The sequence below is a fragment of the Adiantum capillus-veneris genome, chromosome 29 (genome assembly GCF_014529385.1).
Source record: "Adiantum capillus-veneris isolate H3 chromosome 29, ASM1452938v2, whole genome shotgun sequence".
In the NCBI taxonomy this organism is placed as follows: Eukaryota; Viridiplantae; Streptophyta; class Polypodiopsida; order Polypodiales; family Pteridaceae; genus Adiantum; species Adiantum capillus-veneris.
The window spans coordinates 21,782,908-21,806,434 of NC_140959.1; the positions used below are offsets into that span (position 1 = coordinate 21,782,908).

General features: G+C 45.6%; 1 protein-coding gene across 1 annotated transcript in view; it reads right to left on the minus strand.

Moving 5' to 3' along the window:
• LOC147418882 (cytochrome C oxidase assembly protein) overlaps positions 1-21,234 on the minus strand; it is a 44,979-nt gene extending 23,745 nt beyond the window's left edge. The window contains exons 1-2 of the mRNA XM_086506018.1: positions 20,994-21,234; positions 7,505-7,637 (exon numbers count right to left, since the gene is read on the minus strand). Coding sequence (XP_086362144.1) covers positions 7,505-7,637; positions 20,994-21,121 — 261 coding nt within the window. The 5' untranslated portion in view covers positions 21,122-21,234. The remainder of the gene's footprint in view (positions 1-7,504; positions 7,638-20,993) is intronic.
• Positions 21,235-23,527: the final 2,293 nt, after the last annotated feature.

Consider the following 23,527-nt stretch of genomic DNA (forward strand, 5'->3'; position numbering starts at 1 on the left):
CATTATACAGGTCAGTAGTGGGGCAGGCACGCACCTCAGAGGGTCTATCCACACCGATTCACTCCACTAATGGGGTGAAGCAGGGCTGCCGGCTCTCTCCTACTCTATTTGGTATGTATGTGGATGAGGTTTCTCACTACATTGAGAGATGGTGATAGAGGTGCACAGCTGGCAGGGACATGGATTCCATTATTGTTATATGCTGATGATATTGTGTTGATCTCCGACTCTCCGGAGGGGATGCAACGTCACTTGGATGCTTTGAATAGGTTTGCTCAGGAAAGTGGTTTGTCCGTCAACCTTGGTAAAACCAAGGTCATGGTATTTAATACCACCCCACAGTGGATTAGGAGGTCAGCACCAGCATTCACATACGGCCAGGAGACTGTGGAGTATACACATGCGTACACTTACCTCGTAGTGGTTTTTAGTGGGCCAGCATTTTCATTGAGGAGGGCAGCAGAGACTAGACTGACCAGAGCCCATGCAGCATTGGGTAGATTGGAAAGGATGTGTTCACAGGTTCAGTTTCAAGAGCCTAGGACGAAGCTCTAGCTCTTTGACACTCTGGTGGCTTCTGCATTGCTTTATGGAGCTGAGATCTGGGGACCTTCATTAGATCATCACGGGAGGACAGGCCGCAATGATGGATGGGGGGACATGGAGAAGCCTCTGGTCTCTATGATCTCGCGGCCCGATAGAGCCAAGGCCTCAGTACCACGTGCTATTGTTCGAGCAGAGCTAGCTGCCCCCCCACTAGTGGTTGAGGCGCTCACCAGATCGGTCTCCTTCATACACCGCATGTGGGAACTTCCCAGAGACAGATATGCCCGCCTTGCACTTGAATCCTCTCGACAGTTAGCCATGCAAGGAGATACAGCATGCTGGTATGGGGAGATGACATCATGGTTTCACGCGCATGGGTTCAGCATAGACAGATTGCCTCCCTTCCAGTACTCACTGGATGCACCCTCTCTGACTCTTACATAGTCCGAGATCACAGGGCTCATCCGCCAGGACTTGACTCGGCTAGACACCAAGAGGACATGGATACAGCCAGCACAGGAGCTGGGCACGAAGATGGCTTTCTACAAAGAGCATCTCCTCCAGCTTACGGTTGATGGCTTTGTGACAAGGCCAGATACATGGACACCCACTTGTCTCATGGGATACGATGTGCTATCGGCCAGATACGTACATCTTCACACCAGCTGCGGATCGAGACTAGAAGATACAACGGAGTACCAGCAGAGGCCAAGACATGCCCCCTGTGTGACATCGAGCCTGAGACAGAGTTGCACTACACATGCCGTCTACTACGAGATACGAGGCCGCTTCCATTGCTTGTTCAGAGAGGGCTTTGGACCATTCTCCAAAGTCATGCAGTACGAGGATCAGAGATGCTTGGGTTTGTTTTGACTCGAGCTACACAGACACAGAGAGAGCCTGATGAGAGGAGAGGCTAGCCAGTCCCAGAGACAGATCACAGATTTCTTTAGAGTTGCCACTGGACACCCGAAGGAGTTACTACCACAGCAGAGCTCGTCGTCTCACACCAGAGGCACACTGATTGACCGAGCGACTGAGCTGGGAAGATCCAGACGCCCACGACTGCGGAGGACTACACAGCATCGACGGAGGCTGCATCAGAGGATTCGGATCACTTTGGCTCGACATGCACGACGCCCGGTCAGACTACTGACCATGGAGGAGATTGATGAGATCCGCCAACGACCGATGCTGGATCTCTTGTGATCTAGCTATCCCAGCTAGCTGCTGTTCACACCTAGTAGTTTAGGATTCCATAGTATTTTATTGTGACATTTGTCATTTCATTTTTGTCATTGTTGTCATCTTGTTACTCTGACTCTGACTTTGTATCAGATCCACCACATTGTAACTTTCTGGTCTCATAGGTCAGTTTGGCCTTTTGAAGACGTTAATATAACATTTCATTTCATTTTCATTTCTCTCCTTCTCCTGTTCACTCGGCTAGAGTAGTACCACATCGTCAATTTGTGACACACTACAACAGGCAGAGATTGTTTGAGCCAATAGACATTGTTTGAGCCAATAGACGGCCATGAAGGCCAAAAGAGTACATCACTGGGCCATCGGAGAGATTCTACTAGGACATGAGCACACCAAAAGAGTCCCCATGAAAAGTTCTGCGTAAGTGAACGGTTGTCTCTTCAAGGGACAACTCTCCTAGAAAGGTCACAATTGTTTGGACAATCATAACTATTTGTAAGTACACATCTAACAAACATAACCCTACATCTGGCTATGACTCTTCATTTGTACCTGTTTGGCCTCTAATTAAGGAGGTCCTCTTTAGTAGAGTGCAACCAAGTTTCGCAAATGTTGTGTGTGTGTGTGTAGAGAGAGAGAGAGAGAGAGAGAGAGAGAGAGAGAGAGAGAGAGAGAGAGAGAGAGAGAGAGAGAAGAAGAAGAAGAAGAAGAAGAAGAAGAGAGTTTTAACGTCGTAGGAAACTATCCCAAGAGACCTTAAAGATCTAGCCGACAAGGAGTTGAACTCAAGACCTGTTATTTAAGAGGGAAATGGCATAACCAATCTACCACACTTGGGTGATAGGAGAGAGAGAGAGAGAGAGAGAGAGAACAAGAGAATTTTTACGTCGTAGAAAACTATCCCAAGAGACCTTAAAGAGAGAGAGAGAGAGAGAGAGAAAGAAAGAAAGAAAGCTTTATTTACGTCTTCTAAAGGCCGAAGTCGGCCTATGAGACAAATCAATGTACATCTAGTGGTAGTCCGGGTGTCCGGAAAAGAAAATACTGAAAATAAAATGCTGAAATGAAAGCTAATCTAGAACCGGGATGTGCAGTGTGGTGGTATGATGGTAATGTGTGGTGGTATGGCTCTGGCACCGCAGATAATGACCATATGAATATATGGCTATGGATGTAGCTCTGTCACAGCAGAAAATGACTACCTCGTGCTGAGTGAAAGTAAAAGTGTGAGGGCATACCCGTATCAGAGCTGGCTAGTAGTGTGTAATGGGTGATGGGTATAAAAAGTGGTACATGGGGGGGAGGGGCTAAAAAACCCGATGTAAGTGGGTGCTCCAATGTGTGGTGGAGCGGGCCCTCTCCAGCTGCTGCTCATGAAGTGTACGGATCCTCAGTATATCCTGCTGGTATAGAAGGGGCCGTCGGTATCCTGACTCCCGGGGTCGGCGTCATGCTCGCTATGCCTCTGCCTACTCAAGTGTCAGCCAAGTCAGCGGCGGCGGCGGTGTGGGATCCCCTGAAGTCATTCTCTGGAAAAACTGAGTGATCGTCTGCTGAACACCTCCAGTGTCATGTGGTCGTGGTCGTGTAGACTCATCACATATGTGGAGTGCTCCTGTGATGAAATGGCCCACATGAGTCTGGTCTCTCCTCCTCATGCATGTCTGGAGAGTGCCCTCAATCCCAAATCTCTGTCTAAGCTCTGAGTAAGCTGGGCATCGTAGCATGAAGTGCTCCTCCGTCTCCACCTCTGTCTGACACACTGGGCAAGTCCGGTTCTCTCGTGGTATGCCTCTAGCTCTGCCCCGCTCAATCTCAAGCTGGTGTGATGAGACTCGGAGCTGGCCGATGGCTACCCGTAGGTGATGTGGCATGTACTGCTGCATATACTAAGGGGTGTCTATGAAGCCCTGATCTGATATCTGGAGAAAATGCTCATGGTAGTGGAGCATTTTCGTCGGTAGTGGCTGCCTGGGGCTGATCCATGTCCTCTCAATGTAAATATGCAAAATCTCCTGCCTGATGATCCTATTCCTCTCCTGATGAGTGAGAGTATAAGTAGGTGCATGGATGTCATACTGGAGGGGTGGTAGTCAATCTATCAAGCCCATGTCTAGTGAACCACTCGCTGGTCTGTGCATACCAAGAAGAGGCATCTCCCGCCAGTGCCATCGACTGTGATGCCTGTAGTGCTCGATAGGCAATGCGGTCCCTATCCATACTCTATAATCTACGTAACAAGAAAACCGTCTGAAACAGTGCCTCTACTAGCATAGGTGGGACTGCTAGCTCTGCTCTGACTATATCATGTGGAACGGACGGCTTGCTGCGGATCATCCTGGAGATCATCAGTACCTATGGGCGCTCTATCAAAGGCCAGATCGAGTCTGCCAAGGCAGGTCCCCATATGGCTGCCCCATACATAAGAGCCGGTGTAACCAAAGTGTCAAAAAACCACCCCTTCATAGGGGCTCCTGAAAGTGTGCCTGGTGGCACTGTCTCTCCATCTGTGCGAGTGCGGAGTACCCCCTGGTCAGTCTGTCTCTGGCTGCCCGTGCCATGGAAAAGGCCCCTGATGCCGCAGTAAAAGTCACCCCCAAGTAGACATATGAGCCTACAACCTCGATACTGCCCCCTGCTGCTCTGAAAGAGCTCTCTCGTCTGATCCGTGCTGATGTATGAAAGATGAGAACCTTGGTTTTCCCAAGGTTCACTGAGAGCCCTCGCTGCGCACAAAAGTCATAAAGCCCAAATAGATGTTGACGCAGCCCCTCTGCTGACTCTGATATGAGTACAATATCATCGGCATATAATAGTATATGGACTGTGGTGCCACCCATCTCCACCCCATCACCTCCTCTATGCTGAATAAAATCCACTATCTCATCAATGTAGAGCCCAAAGAGTGTAGGGGAGAGTGGACATCCTTGTTTCACACCAATGGTGCTAAACAAGGTCTCTGTAGTGCCTCCTGGACATCGTACTCGCCCACATACCTGCTCATAAAGTGTATATATGCCCCATATCATGTCCTCCTCAAGCCCAAGTGAGAGTAGTAGCCTGAAGAGTCGCTCACGTGGCACCGTATCAAATGCTTTGCGAAGGTCCACAAAGCAACAGTAAAGCCTCCTCTTCCTCACTCGTGCCTTGTCGATCAAGCAGCGTAGCGTGAAGATATGATCGATGGTAGAGTATGTGGGGCGGAACCCAGCCTGTCCTGCAGCTTGGATGCCTACTGCCTCTGCTCTGGTGCTAAGCTCCTCCTCTAAAACCGCGCCATAGAGCTTGGCCAACATGTGGCCAATCATAATAGTCCTGTATGTGTTGGGATCCATGGTGTCTCCAGACTTGTGTATAGGTACAATGATGTGCTGTGTCCACGAGTCTGGAAATCCCTCCACAAGTGCGCGGTTAAAGAGATGAGCTATGAAAGGTGCCAAGGTCTCTCTCCCATAAATCAGATGCTCGGCCTGTAGCTCGGTTTGGTCTCGAGCTCTACCATGCTGTAGATGCCGGATGGGCTCGAGCTACCATCTCTGATGTGAAGAAGGACGAAGTGGTGGGGCGTGGTCCCTGTGGCAGGGGTATCGGTGGCTGTCCTGGTATCTGGTAAAGGTCCTCTGCATAGCGGTACCATGTGTCCGGGTCCTCGATCGATGTCGGTGGCCTGCGCTCGCGGATGTGGCGCCATGCCTCTGCACTATCTCGGCTCATGAGCAAGTGATATAAGTCCCAGTACTGCTGCTCCTCCCATTCCCGCTTTTTACGGCGGGTGAGAGACTGCATCTGGTGCTGAGCCTGGCGGTGTGTGAGTACCCCGCGGGCCTCATCCTCTCTGAGCTGACGTCGTAATGCTCTGCAATCATCGTCATACCAGCTGTTCCGTGGCATGGAACCTGTGTCGGGTGCATGTGTGCGTGTGTGGTGAGGGAAGCTCTGAATGGCAGATGTGTGAATCATGGAGGTAAGATCTGATGTGAGTGATTCTAGGGGGGCATGTGGGTCGAGAGATAGGAGATGTGTGCGGAGATGGTGTGCATAGACATGAGAGAGCTCGTGTGTAAAATGAATAGTGGTATGTGGCTGTGTGAGTGGGGTGGGTGTGTGTGACAAATGGGAGGTGAGTGTGAAAGTGAGGAAAGTGTGGTCTGCGTCGATAGGATGTCTCCCGACACTGAAAGATCGGAGAAGCTGGGCCCCCAGAAGACTCCCAAGAATGTAGTCGACAGTACTCTCTCCCCCCCCCCCCCCATGAGGGAAGCAAGTGAGCCCGCTCGAATCTGGCCACCTCTGCATCCCGTTATAAATAACGAGATGATGTCGGCTACCAAGCTCCATTAGGTGACTGTCGTACCCGGTGGTATCCTGCCCTGAGTCTGCTGACAGTCTGCTAATCCCCATCTCCTCTGGGTCTAAACTGCTCATAATCTCTGGGTGGTCCATATCATAGAGCTCGCACTGCCTGGTCTGGGTGCGCCCCTTGAAGTCTCCCATAAGGAAGACCTCTCCGGTCATCTGAGAGTGGTGTATAAGGGGAATCCCCCTCCCATGCATGCCCATCAATGCTCGCATATGAGGAGCCTCATGGTGGAAAGTAGCAAATGGCGATATAGACCCAATGCTCGTGGTCTATCTCCAGGCGTACCCATAGAAAACGCGCCTCCTCATCTCGGCTCACAATCTGTATATGACTGCTGATGGAACGGCGAAATAATATGGCCACCCCACCGGATCCTCGTGAAGTGCCGCGGCGAGTGGTAGCTCGAAAGACTGACTCCCATCTGAAGCCTACAATGGCTGGTAGCCCCCTTTCAGGACTCTCATGGGTCTCAGTGATGCAAATGAAGTCGTGGTCCTCTATAAGCTCCTCCAGTCTGTCGGGGTGAGTCCACAATGACCCATTGCAGTTCCACACTGCTCCTCTGAGAAGTATCTCCGGTCGCAACGGCGTCCCATAGGCCGCGTGCCCCTATTTCATGGGGTTACCATCCACGAAAATACGACCATCTCTGTAGAAGGCCTTTCGGCCCTCTCTCCTCGCCTGTAATATCTGAGGCATGCAGGTACGGCGGTGCTCGACTTGCATCCTCGTCGATGTAGATGGGGCTGCCTGGAAGCGTGTAGAGAGAGAGAGAGAGAGAGAGAGAGAGAGAGAGAGAGAGAGAGATAGAGATCTTTTTACGTTCATCAAATGTACATGTGTGTGTCCTCCACTTATCGGAAAAGGACAAAAGTACAAAGTAACAAAAGTGGTAATGGGAGCCGGTGATCCATGGGAGGCTAGGATGCAAGTTACATGGTAAATGCGAAGAAGGTGGGGGTGTGGGTGGGGGGGGGGGGGGTGCAGAGAGAGAGAGAGAGAGAGAGAGAGAGAGAGAGAGAGAGAGAGAGAGAAGAGGCCCCACCAGGAGGGTCCTGGAGACACAATGTAAGACGACCTCCCCTCACCTCCCTTGCCACTTCCAAGCGAACCACTTAAACAACACTGTTTTTCGTGGACAAATGCTAAGTGTTGCCACCACAAATCAGATTAGTTCTCAGCCTGCTATTGAGATCAAGAAGCTAGCCTTTCACATGTTTAAGAGGTACCTTTGGTGCAAATCAAAAGCACTAAACCAAGAACATCAAACGAGGGAATTATAACAAGGAACCTTTAATTCTCCCTTTACAATAAAAAAAACATTTTGGAAACTCCTTAATACTAATAGCTATTTGTATTCCTGTGGCATCGAAAATTGTAGGGGAAGTAAACCTTCAATTCCTCCTCCAAATCAATCTTCTTGTTCTTGCGAGACATGTTGCCTATCGAGCCCTCACGAGTAAGTCCCTCTGTCTCTTTGATTCTCTCCCATCCTTGTTCGTCAAGAATATCAGACACGTCTCGCCTGCAGCTCCAAATTCTCATACCATGAGAAAACCAGAAACTTATACCATTGTCATTACAGACTTTTCTTTTTCTTTACGGGGGAATAACCGATACATTACTCCTTTAAAAAGACACTTAGCTTTGAAAGACACTTTCAAGAAAATGATTTAGGTGAATCAAAATTGAAGCCCTCATTATCTGTAAAGTTAGCATCCAAATTTCTTAACAAAAAAAAAAGTAAGGGATGAAAGCAATCACAAGAGATAATTCAAGCAACTAAACTAAAAGTCAAATAAGAAAGGAAATGTTTCGATTTGCCATATTAACTGTTTTGCCTACAGGGTAAAAGGTACACATCGAATAAACATGGAATACCAAAAGAAAAAAGGATTCGCCTTTAAAACACAAATCTTGAAGACACTAAATGTTCACCCAAGTACCCTCAGAAGCAAGCAAACAGATCATGAACACACAATAAATGTTAAGTAAGCTACTTGTCACATTTCCTTCATCGAAACTCAAGCCTGCCTACAGCTTACAACACATGGTTAAATTAAATACTGAATGCGAGCAAAAAAACATGCCTTTCTTAATGTGAATTTAGATGAAAATTGCAGCCAACGTGCAGCAGGTCACACCAACAATACTGGATGATAATACAGGTGTCTGAAAAGTACTCTCACAGCAGCATAGCAGACAGCTTTCAATTTGCATAATGAGCTGGGAATTTTTCAGAGAAATGACAACATTGAGAATGAATATTATACCAAAAACATGAAACCTCCTGGATCATCAGTATGCTCCTCACTAACTAGCTCTAGAAGACAAACATGGCATCTAATCTCTCTCTGTTGGGTGCGTGTGTATGTGTGTGTACGCTAATAAAAAGAGGAAAATGGTATAACATTTCTATCACCCAAGTGTGGTAGATTGGTTATGCCATTTCCATCTTGAATAACACATCTTGAGTTCAACTCTCCTCATCGAATAGATCTTTAAGGTCTCTTGGGATGGTTTCCTATGACATTAATATTCTCTTCTTCTTCTTCTTCTTCTTCTGTCCATTGCATCAAGAGATGCAAATCTGGCTACAGATTCACTACAACGTAAACGTCAAAAATTCCTGTGTAATTGTAGCATGAGTAAGTGTTCCTACATTCACGGATGCGGAGCGGAAAAGGAAGCTAAAGTGTAGTTGCTATACTAATGAAAAAGACTCATCAATTTGAGACCAATCATAATCCATGATGTCTTTGTGCGGAGCTTAAAGCATTAGATGGAGACCATATTAGCCGTACACAATTGCAGGAATGTTTGGCACTACCTCTTGTATGTCATACTTCTGCATTGAGAATCAAACACCATTCTGAAATGGAGTGAGGGGCCCTTGAGAGGTGTTACCTCCCTGAGACATTAGGATGGGCACCTGAGCTATTTTTGGCTGGTGTGAACCGGTCCTCCCTATGAATGCACCCGTAGTTGAAGGGAGGTTAAAAGGGGTGGTTGAAGAATCCTATAAATAGCACCCTGGGCTCATTTCTGAGCTATCTTGTATAATCACCACACTTGACTAGACCCCTGAGAGTGCCTACTCAGACATCCAAGCTAGGGTGTGAGCTGGTGATATGAGGCACCTGTCCGTGAGGTGTGGTGCTAGGTTAGAGTAGTTAAAGGCCCAGGAGTCCCAGGCTCAGGGACAAGCCAATTAGACTCTATGGCTGGGAGGCGAGTCCAATGTCTATCACTTATGTTGTTTATGTACCTGTTTGGCTTGTGCCATGTTATGTATTCAACATGGATCCTTGGGAGCACAACATTGACAACAAATTAGCTTTCATTCAGCAGTTTGATATAGCCTTCTCCGGAGGCGTTACTCAGAGCACTCCAAGATCAGGAGGCAGCATCGTTTTTAAAGGGAAATGCACGAACATGGTGGTCCACTCTTCTTCTAAGGAAAGAAGCTCCGACCAAGTGGTTGAAGTTCAAACGGCTCTTTATTTCTTCTTGGTTGACCTAGGAGTACGAACGAGATGTGAGAACCGCTTGGAACCATCTTTGAATGACCAAGGGTGACACTTTGGACGCATACCGACCTCCTCGTTTAAGGTGGTCACTTTCAAAGAACAAATTGAGCGGTTTTGCTACGCACTCCCTACAGAGACCGAGATTACTGCCTTGAACAAAAGTCTGGGTCTATACAACAACTAATGGGACATGTTAAACGAGGATTCTCGATACATTTGGGGAATTTGGCCTACCCCACTGATGAAGTTTTGACTTAGAAGACCACACAGACCTCGACCAACGATAATAGAAAGAAGAACTCGGCCTGACTGCGGAAGAGAGAGCCGACTATCTCAAAGAGGGGAAGTGTTTTGGTTGCGGGGAACAAGGGCACATCTCCACCAAGTGCCCCAAAAAGGCATAACGAGGACAGACTGAAGACACGCCTGAGAGTGCTAGAGCAGCGGAGGAACGTGTCAAAAAAGGCAAGATGAAAGCAGGATTGGTACCGGATTGCATGGGAACTAACCCCAAGCCAGATGGATGAAAGTACAAAACTTTGCCGCGCATGAGGTAAAGTAAAAGATCAAGAAGCCCTCATCTTCTTTGATGGAGGAGCCAAGGCCAACTTCATTTCACCTGAATTGGCGGCTAAACTCGAGATTACGCACGACAGGATGGGGCCACCGGCTGAGGCAGTTCTAGCGACGCCCGGACAAGATGTAACCATTACACCTGTCATTGGCAAACTTTGTTTGCATTGTCAGGGGTATTTAAGGCACGAGGACTTTTACATCATGCCTTTGGAAGGGTCTGACGTCCTCCTAGGAATCCCTTGGTACCATAAGAACAACGCCGTGGTTGACTATCGGGCCAAGAAAGCGACTTTGACCAATGAGAAGTATCGGCTTCGGCCATTTCAAAATTACTGAAATCCAGTCATTTTGTTTACTCGATCTATTTGAAAGAATTGAATGATGAACAACGAACGAACATGTCTGAATTGGACATAGAACGACAAGAATTTCTGCACATGCATGCTGACTGTTTCTCACAAGGCCTGCCACGCGAGTTACCTCCATCGCGTCTTGAGGACCACACCATTAATCTGATCCCTGGAACCACACCACTGAACCAGCCACCTTACCGTGTTAGCCAAACCCAGAATGAAGAAATCATGAACCAAGTGAAAGACCTTGAAAAAGGGTCTCGTCCAGCCTAGTACTTCACCTTACTGTTCTCCGGTTTTACTGGTACTAAAGAAAGATGGATCTTGGAGAATGTGCATTGACTATAGAGCTCTCAATAAAACCACCATCAAGAACACATTCCCGATTCCGAGGATCGATGATATTCTTGACAAACTTCAGGGATCTTCTTGTTTCAGCAAGATTGATTTGAAAAGCGGATATCATCATATCAGAATCACTTTGGGAGATGTCTACAAGACAGCCTGTCGGACAAGCTTTGGTTTATACGAATTTTTGGTGATGCCTTTTGGACTTACCAATGCTCCAGCAACTTTCAACCAAATGATGACTAGGATTTTCCGAGAGCATCGATCTTTTACGGGTCACCGCGGCATCGACACCACCTTGAAGGGGGTAGAGCGTTATTTCTTTTGGCCGAGACTCAAGAAGGATGTGGACGACTTTGTTCGCAGTTGTTTAGTATGCCAGAAGGTCAAGTTTGACATGCCTAAGGCACAAGGATTACTCCAGCCTTTACCCATTCCACCCGCCCCTGGGAAAGTATTGCAATGGATTTCATCTTTGATCTCCCGAAGACACAATGTGGGCACGATGGCATTTGGGCTGTCATTGATAGATTTAGCAAGCAAGCTCACTTCGTTCTAATGAAGAAAACAGTCAAGCCGGACCATTTAGTGAGACTGTTCATTGCACGGATATTTCGGTTACATGGCATGCCTGAGACAATCGTCTCCGACAGAGATCCACGATTCACGAGTTTGTTTTGGAGGGCTATTTGGGAGAACATTAGCACGCGGTTGCAATTCTCGTCATCATTCCACCCGCAGACAAATGGGCAATCTGAGATCGCAAATTCAATTGTTTTTATTTATTAAAGTCTTACATCTCTAATCAGAAGACTCAATGGGAAAAAAAATTGCCTTTGGTGGAATTTGCCTACAATAACACGGTTCACTCGTCAATGGGGAAGACACCATTTGATAATAGAAGGTGCTCAGAAGGTTCCACCCTTTCTCAGCACTAAAGACAGATTTTTGAAGCTGACCAGTACACGAGGGACTCGGACACTGCTTTTGCTAAGGTTCGCGAGGCTTTAGAGAAGTCTCAAGCACGACATAAGACGGCAACAGATCGACATCGACGAGACTTGAAACTAAAGGAAGATGATTGGGTGCTCTTACGTTTTGAAAAGGCACGCCTAAGGAAACGAAAGGGAAAGGACTGGCTTTTTCTAAAGCTTAGCATGAGGTATTATGGCCCTTTCCAAATTAAAGAAAAGATAAATGACGTCTCCTTTCGACTCAAACTGCCGAATACTTGGAAGATTCACAATGCATTCCATGTGAGTCTCTTGAAACCTTTTAAGGGTGAGGTGTCAGTTGATGGGGAGCTAGATGAGCAAGCCGAAGTGGAAGAGAGCAAGGAGATACTCATTCCTGAACATATTTTGGCACACAAGGAAAGAAAAGTGAAAGGTAAAGTGATTCGGCGGTTCTTAGTTAAATTCAAGAACTATCAGGCATTAGATGCGAAGTGGATGGAGAAGGAGGACCTAGCAGATACTCCTCAGATTTTGGAACTTTGCCTTCAAGCATTCGGTTTAGATGCATCTACTCCGAGAGATCCCGCAGATCAGTAGGGTTGAATCTAGTGCGGAGGGATTGCACAAGAGGGGAGTCACTCTGCTCCTTTGTCATAAATTACCAGGATTGAATAGAGTCACTGATATCCCTTTGGGTTTCAGGGATACTGATGTGTTGACAGTATTCTGTTGTATGACTTAATGGAATGGAATTCCCGAAATTGAATATGAATGATTCGTACTCTCATGTGAATTGTTTGAGTGCAAGAACTGAAAGACGAAATGACTGCAGCATTTCGGTCTCATAAATCTCTATAGACATGATCGCAATAAGGATAGTTAATCCAGTATCAGTGAGGTCCAGGATGGATCTAGATGCGGTTACTAAATACGTTGCTGGCACTCATGGTCTGAGATTTGGAATGAATTTTTTGTGATTGATTTGTCAGGTGAAGTCCTCCGATGTCATGTGCAGTGATGTGACTGTCGTCTTTGTACAAGTGCTAGATGTGTCGTGTCTAGTGCGTCGGTACTTAGAGTCAGCATCTACTAAAACGGTTTATGGCCTGTCTGTTTTGCAGGCGTAATCGAGGGCGATTACAATTCTTTCAAGAGGAAGGTATGTCACAAACTGATGACGTGGCATGACCAACTATCAAGTTGTTCCAATTTATGGACAATTGTCAAGGGCCAAAAGGGACACTTAGGCATGAAATTAAAGCGTAAGAACCTGCTGACGTAGCTGTTGTACGGACGGCCGCGATTTCTGTTGACTGCTATACTGACGGCCATAAAACGCCCTGATTGCTAGCGTGGCTGAACCGTATGGAATTCCGCCGGTTGCGATGACTACTTTTTGCTGGCAAATTTTGGCCGAGTTTCTTTTGGAAGCATTGCTTTTAAGTTTACTACTTTTGGGGGCTTTGCTTTTAGCATCCCTTTGTATCAATAAATAAGCCCCAAGGGCCTCACTTCTTAGAGCATTTGGACGTAGAGTCTGAGAGCGAGGACCCGCGAGAGTTGTTCTTTGCTCAAAGATTAATAGAAAAAGAAATACCAAAGGGGCGCCCGTCTTTGGGGCCAATCTCTCTTGGCACGGAACTATGTCGGGCCGTGTCGACTCAGTAATTTGTGAAATATTTTAAGTGAATCTCTATCGTGTCGTGACAGAATCTAGACTTGGGGTGTGTCCAAGTTTGTTACAGAAGACCAAGAAACCGCAGGGTCGTCCTTTGGTTCAAATTCACGAGATCTTTAGTAACTCTGATGTAATTCAAGTTGAAATCCAACACTTAGCGCACAGTTCATACACTAATTGTACTTTTAGCACCAAAGTGTTAGATAAGCACAATCTTCTCCGTTTCCCCGGGAAGAGCAATGGTCACAACGTGACCGTACTCCTTGATAATGGAAGCTCACACAATTTTGTGGATGCTAAATTGGTGCAAAAACTGCACCTGCAAACGCGAGACAGTGAGCATGAGTATCGCGTGAAGATGGCTCGTAGCAAAGATACGGATATGTGGAATTAGATGGTTCCATATTTGTCGCTCAAGCTAGCTGATTACAAAGAGAACCTAAATTTCCACATCGTATGCCTGGACAGAGCATATGTTATTTTAGGAATTCCATGGTTTTATGATAAACAAGACTCGTTGTATATAGACTATGTACATCACTCTCTTGTTTTTGTTAAGCAGAACATGCCTCATGTATCTGTTTCGCTTTGTAATCAGATTTCTGTAAATAATCGTTTTGCAATACCAATTGTTACTGCTTTGGAAATGTTTAAAGATACAAAGTCTTCTGATGTTGACTTTTATCAATGTGTACTATCTGCTTGGTTTAATTTATTAGTGCTTCGTACTTCTGTCACTGAATTTCGTAAAAATGTTTCATGTTCTTCTGTTGAACTTTGGGATTCCGACAAATCCAACCTGATCCGAGAAATCATGACTGATTTCAAGGATGTTTTTCCTGATCATCTACCTTTTGGCTTGCCGCCTTCGAGAGGAGTAGATCATGCCATTGAGTTGGTAGCTGGTAGTCAGCCCTTCTCAAAGCAACCCTATCGGTTTAGTAAAACCGAGGAGGACGAGATTCAGCATAAGCTGAAAGATTATCTCGACAGGGTTTTGTTCGGCCAAGTAAATCCCCGTGGGGAGCGCCTGTGTTTCTTTCTCGAAAGAAGGATAACACTATGCGCTTTTGCGTGGATTAGAAGGGGTTGAATAAGCTCACTGTCAAGAATAAGGATCCGCTTCCGCGTATGGACAATTTGATAGATCGGCTCCATGGAGCCGTTGTATTTTAGAAAGATAGACTTGCGATCAGGCTATTATCAGATACGGATCAAATTGGAAGATGTTTCCAAGACAGATTTCCATACACGTTATGGTCACTATGAATTTTTGGTCTTGCCTTTTGGTTTGACCAACGCTCCAGCTACGTTTCAGCAGATGATGAATGATCTGCTGACACCGTTTCAACTTTCTAGGCAACTTCGTTGTTGTATTTCTCAATGACATCTTGATCTACCGCCATTCTCGAGGTATTGAGAACTGGGAAGCTTTATGCTAAGTGTTAGGTGCAACGGAATGAATGTTGTATTTTCTCAAGATTAGTGATCTTTATTGCTCAAGGTTCCTTTTAGTTCTTTAGGGAAAGACAGAGCTTTCCGTCTTGTAGAGTGTTGTGGTCACAAACAAAGTGAGTGGATTGTGCGTGCAAGTGAATGAGACTGAGAGAAGGAGAGAGAAGAGATACAACACCCGAGAGGTTGTAAAACCCTCCTCCGAAGGCCCCACTCTCGTCGGCGAGAGTGGTCGTGCAATGCGTATGCAATGGACTATGCAACTTGCGGAATGAATGTTGTATTTTCTCAAGATTAGTGATCTTTATTGCTCAAGGTTCCTTTTAGTTCTTAGGGAAAGAGAGAGCTTTCCGTCTTGTAGAGTGTTGTGGTCACGAACAAAGTGAGTGGATATTGTGCGTGCAAGTGAATGAGACTGAGAGACGAAGAGAGAAGAAATACGACACCCGAGAGGTTGTAAAACCCTCCTCCGAAGGCCCCACTCTCGTCGATGAGAGTGGTCTATTCTTTGATTGCACAATAGGTGTACAATGCGTATGCAATGGACTATGCAACTTGGTCTATGCCGATGACGACGACGGTGACGACGACGATGGCTGAAATCTGAGATCTTCTAATCGCTGAATTTCGGGACTGTTTCGGTGGCTGAAAATGACTGTTTTGGCTGCGTTTTCTTGGCTGAAAAATGAGGTTTCTTAGGGCTGAAAACTGATGGTCTTTACGGGCTGAATCTGCTACACTTTAGGTGAATGATGCCAGTCTTAATTTGCTGCTGAAATCCAAAAACGCCAGGGGCTGAAATTGGTCCTTCTGTCGCCGGGATTCTGCAAATGCCAAAACGCTAGGCTGATCTGCTGTGTCATGATGACACCGGGGCTGATCTGCTGTGCACAAATCGCCAAGGCTGATCTGATGCAAAAACGCTAGGTCTTCTGTGGAGAAAACGCCAGAGTAGTCGCGGGGGTTGGTCTTGCTGAGAAGTTGCCTGTTGAGCAAGGTGCTCCTGCTGCCTCTTCTGCCAGAAAGTGCTAACTTGGGTTTGCTTATATATTAACTTAGCAAAATTGCCCTACCTACTTTTGTAGGAAAGTCACTTAAAAATAATAAGTGAAAATCCCAATAAATAGGAAAATAGGCTAAATGCACTGGAAAATTCCCCTAACTGATGCTAATGGATTCTGATGGGAATTCCGATGATCATGCTGTGTGCAACCGGAGGATATGCATCTATGCTAAGTGATTGGGCATGCACGGTCTACGAATAGACTCACAAAAGTGCCAGATCACTGCTAATCTAACTTGAGCGGACTGACTGAACCCTGCTGTGGTGTAGCTTGTCCACGGACACATAGGGTTGGGATGTGTCACGTGACACTAAGGCTTCTACGTGTGAATTATTCAAGAGAGAGCTTCTGAATTTGGGTCATATTATTATTCGCGATGAAATCCGCGTCAACCTTGAAAAGTTGAATAAAGTGCGAAATCGGCCAATTCTTCTGAAGAATGTGCGGCAAGTAAAGTCCTTTTTAGGCTTTACAGTTTCACCCATACTAGGTCTCAATATGAGGATCTTTAGATCTACGACACTAGAGTCCAAGCGTCAGAAAGCTAGAGAGCGAGCTGTAACTAGATTAAAAACAGCCCGCCCTCGTCCATATGCTAAGTCATGGTTTGAAATTACTGCACCGAATAGAAAATATGTCCCTCTTGCATGGCGACAGACTTTACATATAATGATAAACGAAATTAGTTAAAAAGCCGGGGAATAAATTCCTTAACAATCTAACTCACTCCCAAGTTGCTTAGGACTCAGGATGATGATTCCACTTGATCAAATATTCGGTGTACGAAGACTTGCGAGACTTGCGGACCTTTGACCGAAAACTGATTCGTGGCTTCCATGCATCTCACGAGTGATATCATCACTTGAAAGGATGAGTGGATGGAGGAGGAGGCCCACAAGGCGATCTATTCCGAGTCTCTCCTTGTTTCCCCTCGGAAGGAGTTTGAGGATGATCATAAGACTCGCTTCTTGCCTCCACACTACTTGTAGCAATTGAAGGAGGATTTTCGGACTTTGTCTCAACAAGGTAAACTTATGATGTTGTACCCTAACCGTATGTCTCAGTTAGGTGGACAATTGAGGAAATCGAATGAGGAAAGGTTGGAGGCCGGATTGGACCACTCGATCAAGTTTGGCATGGAAGCTGGTGATCCAAAGACATCGCTAGAGGCGATACGCTTGGCTCAACTCCAAGAGATGAAGCACAACAAAAGTAAGCTCAGGCCCTTGGCCATAAAAAGCAGTTACATGAAAATCTTTCAACTCAAAAGCAACTGGCCCAAAAGCGGGTGCTCAAAAGCTGCCAGCGCAAAAACAGGAATCCGTACAGCTCTGTCACGTCAACAGCCACCGTAAAACGCGGAAATCCGTACACTTGACGTTAGCAGCCGCCCAACGTAAAATCCATAAAATCTGCCACGTCAGCAAGCCAGTGCAAAATGCGGAATTCCATAGAGGATGCCATGTCATCAACTTCTACGCTTTTTTTATGTGTGTCTGTGGGCTGCTTTACTTTAGGCCCCATCGGACGAGAACCTTAAGTTGGCTGGATCTTCTTCTGCAGCCCCTCGATCAGGATCTGCAAGTCGGCTCCGTTCTCCAGTGGCTTGACACATCAGCAATTTGTGACAGGGGGGGACAGAGAAAAATACTGCCAAGGTTGGGAAAAATGCCCCTAGTCTACAGGAGCCTAATGGACATGGAACTGAGCCAAAACCCAAGGCTAAACATGGCTAGACACAACCCGAACTGAGAAACCTACCTCACATTGGCTAGGCACGGCCAAAAACAGCCCTCACTCCCTAACACCTATCTCTCGGAGAAACCGAGACCGACCGGACGAATCCGGAGAGATGCCTAAACTCTAACATGTTAATGGTCAAAGGATCATTGTGTTGTTTTCTCATGATGTCATAAGGGAATCTTGCGAAACGTGCACGTCTTCAGACTTCTCCTATTCCCACCCTCCCGAAGCAAGGGTTCTCTGAAGGCATGGACGCTTTCATCTCTCAAGAATGTAATGATGTCAAATTGATCATTCAACAAACCCAATTCACTCGTCATTTTGTAGTCTCTAAACTTGCAAGATGTGATACCATTTTGGGCATTGAGTGGTTTCGCAGGTTCAAGCCCATTGTCGATTAGGAGAAGTTTATGCTTCTCATCAATGATAGCATGTCGCAAAAGGTCCTCATTCGACGCGAGAACCGTATTCCCTCTCTCCCTCTCATCTCTCACATCCAGGCTAAAAGAGAGCTACATCAAGGAGCCCGAGTGGCGGTCATCTATGTCAACCCTACATTAAGGAACTATGGTGAGTCATTTGCCAAATTTGAGCACTTGTTTCTCCAAGATATTCTTCCCCCTACACTTCCTCCAAATGACCTAAGAATCATGTCATCAACCTTGTGGACGGAGCACAACCTATAAGCAAGTTTCAAGTCATTTGAATAAGGCTCATGAAGAGGAGCTAGAGTGCCAACTAAGTGAGTTTTGGAAAGGGGTTTTATACGTCCCAATGTAAGTCCTTTAGCTGTTCCAATTCTTTTTGTTCGTAAGAAAGATGGCTCATCACGGTTATGTGTGAATTGCACGCCCTCAATAAGATGACGGTCAAGAACAAGTTTCATAATACATATGCCTCACATCGAGTATAATTTGCAGTGTCTCGATGGGGCTATCATGTTTTCGAAGATCGGCCTGAACAGTGGCTACCACCAGGTCAGAATCAAAAAGCGAGACATCTACAAAACTGCCTTTACGACTGAGCCCGGGCATTACGAGTTACTTGTTATGTCGTTTGGTCCGATGGGTGCACCTCGTATGTTTAATCGTATGATGATGTGTATCTTCATTTACTTGGTCGATAAGTGCGTGTTTATTTTTCTGGATGACATTCTCATTTTCTCCACTTCCTCAGGACAACATGCTATAGATGTAGAGAAAATTTTGGCTCGATTGGATGCTAGCTGTCTTTATATTGCAACAAAGAAGTCAGAATTTTTTCTCACTAACCAATATGCCACATTAGGTGCCCATCCAAAGAGGAAGAAGGAAGCACTACCAATGAACGCCCTAAAGGAAACAAGGAAGCCTAGAGTCAATCGCCAGGTAACCGCAGTTTGTGGAGCCTTGTATCCTCTCTTGTGTGTAGACATTGCCCTGCAGGGCTTGAACCACTCTCTCTCTCTCCATCTTCTCTCTAGCGTTTCTATCTCGTCTTCTCCTCCCTCTCTCCGACATCCTCCCATATCACTACACCTTCCGCTGCACTTTGCTAGAGCCTTAGCTCAAGAAAAGTGCTCTAAGGAAACAGAGACAGATCAGCCTAGAGGGTGGCTGAACCCTAAGATTGGGTTAAGATTCACAGATCAAAAGATGTAGATTCCCAAGTTTACATCAGGGAATAGAAATTCCCAAGAAGAGACTTCATGTGCAAGATAGAAGGGTAGAGGCTATGGTCTCTACTGGAGAGGATTCTAAGTATAGAGTTGGAAACAAGAGGATTGCCTACCCTGCGACTGGATTTAGCTTTCCAAAGTTGAGAGCATCAGCTCTCAAGGATTCAGTGTAAGGAACAAAAGTTCTTGAGATTAAAGTGTTTTGCCCTGAGATGAAGAAGCAAAATCTTCCGAGACCATCGAGAAAAGATATCAGAACAAAGTGTCGGAATAAGTGCCCCACCTCTCAGTTCATGTGCTTGTAAAGACTTCCTCCCCAATAATTTAAGCTACTCTTTAAGGGAGGAGGGACCAGCCCATATTCTATTTCCAGTACGGTGTCGATCTTCATCTCTCTCTTTCTTTCCCTCTATTCCAATTGGCTTCTATCTAAGTGATAAAGGCTATTTATGATTTATCTGATTTTACTTGATATTGTTATGCACTCCTGTTTGTGATTTTTCTATTTGGAGAGACCACTCTCAAAATCTCAGTTTCTAAAGGCAAACTGGCTCGTATTTATGTGTCCTTGTTGCTAAAAGCTACTTACAAGTAGCTTCTACTAGAAACTCTCATAATAAAAGCAGTGTGTTGCTTTTATTGAAAAAGGCAGAGAATTGCTTGTTACGTCAACACAAGGCGTCGGTATTGTCGTCACATCATCGTCCGTAAAGCCTACAGTTTTCGCCAAAATCCTTGCGACATGTGTGTTGATCCATCCATACGATTCTCCCGCATCATCATTCAATCCACTCTGTTATCTACCATGGTCCACGGCATCATTGTTACATATCCCCCCTCTTAAAAAAGTGTAATTGTCCTCTATTACATTACAATGTCATAAAAAAACCTATTAGCAAATATTACTTCGTAAATCATGCTCAAGCATCAATCATATGACATACATACACTAGTTCTACAGAGATAGGAGGCTGCAAACATTCATCTCTTAACTCATGTAGCCTTCGAGTTTAGAAGACATCCGAGTTTGTATGAGCTCACGTTGTTGCAACAGATTTTATGCATACACCTACAACACAAAACATAGAGCAGATCTCTGACAAATCAATCCAATGATGGTTTGTGCCAGATGAGCTGGAACATTTGACATATCAATCTAGTGTTGGTTTGTGCCAAGGAAAGTTTCTAAATGTGCTCGTTGATGGATCAATCTATAAGTGTTGGCTTGTACTATCTTCAACACATATACCCTGACAAGCCCCGTAGTATCTTCAACACATATACCCTGACAAGCTATGCGCACTTCTTGGTGAATAGTAGAATGAGCAATGACCTTATTGATAGTTTGCATTGATGACTCTGAAGAAACCATAACTAGAAGCTGGTTGGGCAGAAGTACAATGCAGCCGTTCATACGAGGGAAACCCATAATTTCAATTTTTCCCCAGAAAAGATGTCAATATACATAAAACACACGTCAGAGAGAGAGAGAGAGAGAGAGAGAGAGAGAGAGAGAGAGACCTGCCTTGCACCAAATGGCCGAGTCCCCAAAAACCCACCACGGTTAGACTGATCAGCGGCAATCCAAACCGTAAGAAAGGGCTCGATCGCACCTTCCTTTTGTACCCTTTGACGATCGTGCTGCTCATTCCAGCGATTGCCTGGCTTTCTTCTCCTCTCCTCGGCACACAGTGAAGCCTACTCCATTCGAAACCACATTCTACTCAATGCCTGAACTACCCACGTCCCAAGCTCGATCCCCCATCAACACCTTTCTAAATTCTTTCAAATTCAGGTGTACCGAAGAAAATCACAATTGGTGCCCCACGATTTTGGCTTTCTACTTTGTAGAGGTCAAGATAAAGCAAAACCACCGCAAATCAACAAAAGCAGGTTCTTTAGGCTTTCAAAAACAATAAGAAAGTGCTAAAATTGTTAGGTTAAATTAATCTGGTATCAGTGTTTAGGAAAGGATTGCATCACCTTAGTTTTGAGCCGATTGAAAATCGAGACTAGCTAGCTGCAAACCATAGTAAACAAAAAAAACCCATGAAATATGTGAGAAAGTGAAACAAATCACAAAATTTCTGCTAGTATTTTCGATTTTCTTCTTTGTGAGGAGGAAACTCGATTAGCAACCGCTAACGAAGTTTCTGCAAATTTTGCACAGTTTTGAGAGATATTTAGTTCAGACAACAAGGTGGTCTACCTTCTTCGGTTCTTCCGCGTACAGGTTTTCGTTGCAAACACTTTCTGCAATCTCTGTCACATGCATATTTGATGTAAGGTCTTGAGGGTCTGTTAAATCAGACAAACCGCCGCAACGGTTATAGAAAAGGGTTTCTGTGGTTGATGTAAGATCTTATGCGATTTATGTATTGTGATGGAAATATGCAAAGCCTATTGTCGAGGATCGTGGTAAGGTTTTATTAAGTTGGGGGATTCCACTAACTAATCTGTTAACCACTCTGCTAACTACTTACTGACAGTGGGCTAACTGTCCACCTACTTCCTCTCTCACTACCTTGCTGTGCAAAGACTGTGTGCAGGCAAACCTTGACAGAAAACTGTGTACAGACTGTGTGCAATCAGAAATTGCTAACTGCCTTCCTACTTATTCATTCACTGTGAACAAGCTAATGACTACTAACCGTGCAAAGACTGTGTGCAAACAGAAAACACAACATTATGCAAAAATCATAGAACTTGCAGACAATACAGAAATTAACAACTTGCAGAAAAATAACTCATTCCTCTTCCTCTTCCTCTTCCTCTTCTTTCCTACTACAAACAACTCATAGGAGAAGCACAAAGTGCCTCTTGGGCTTAATGCAGGGCGATTCCCCGATAGCGGCACCAAAAATGTGCGCTCCTTGCCGCACTGTCGAAGCAAGGGCCTTTCCTAACACTGTGTGCGAGCCATAGACGGCTCCAAGCACACAACTAGCTTAACTAGTAAGCTCAAAAGAGGGCAATGGTGTGTCACTCACCGCTCTATGCTCCTGCCGTGGAGGATTCCTCGCCGCGAAGAAGAAGGAGACGCCGCTACGTCGCGCTCAACCGCTTCACCGCCGTCGTGCCGCCGCAATGCTTGATCGCTCTCTCTCTCTCTCTCTCTCTCTCTCTCTCTCTCTCTCTCTCTCTCTCTCTCTCTCTCTCTCACACACACACACACACACACACACACAAGGAGGTGAAGAAGAAGAAGATGGAGATGGAGATGGAGCAAGAGCACTCTTCTATTGCACAAATGAGAAAATGAGTGAATTTTAGGTTTAGTTGGCTTTTATATGAGCTAACCCCATTCACACTTGGGCGCCCATGCTTAGCCAACTAATCCCTTGAATGTACCAGTTAGAGTGCACCTCTCATCGGTGATCACTCTTACCCTTTTCCTATTGGACCGACAAGCCCGGTACCTGACTCTACCAAATAAATAATACAATGTCCACCGTAGGTTACAACGTCCATCTCGTAGGTGATAGGGTGTCCGTGAGCCGTGAGGGTTAACAATGAAGAAGATAGAAAGCTTAAGCATTGAAGCATGGCTCTTGGTTGGATTTGCATTCCATAGCCAAGAGTGTTGGTGTAGGCTCTCCACTTCTCAACAAGCTTGGAGAAGGAGATGGAGCACTTGCACTTTGCACTCCACACAATGAGAGAATGTGTATGTGTGTGTGGGAGAGTATACCCCCCTCTCATGCTTGGTCCACCTCTCTCTCTCTCTCTCTCTCTCTCTCTCTCTCTCTCTCTCTCTTAATATTTAATTATTTTATATGGGACATGTGTCCTATTTTTCCTCTTTGACTTTCTTTAAACCACTTGTGAACACTCGCGTGTCAAAAAAACCAGCCCAATCTGAGCCTGAAAAAGCATGTAAGTATGGTGGCAATGATCCCCCTTGGGATAAAACAACAACATTTTGGTAAAGAGTGACATCTACAAGATCACCAACAGCATGAAGACTCAATTTCAAACCTATTTCCATGAGAGTGGCAATAGGTTTGCAATCATTAAGTCCAAACTTACATAGCAACGTCTCTATGTAACTTTAC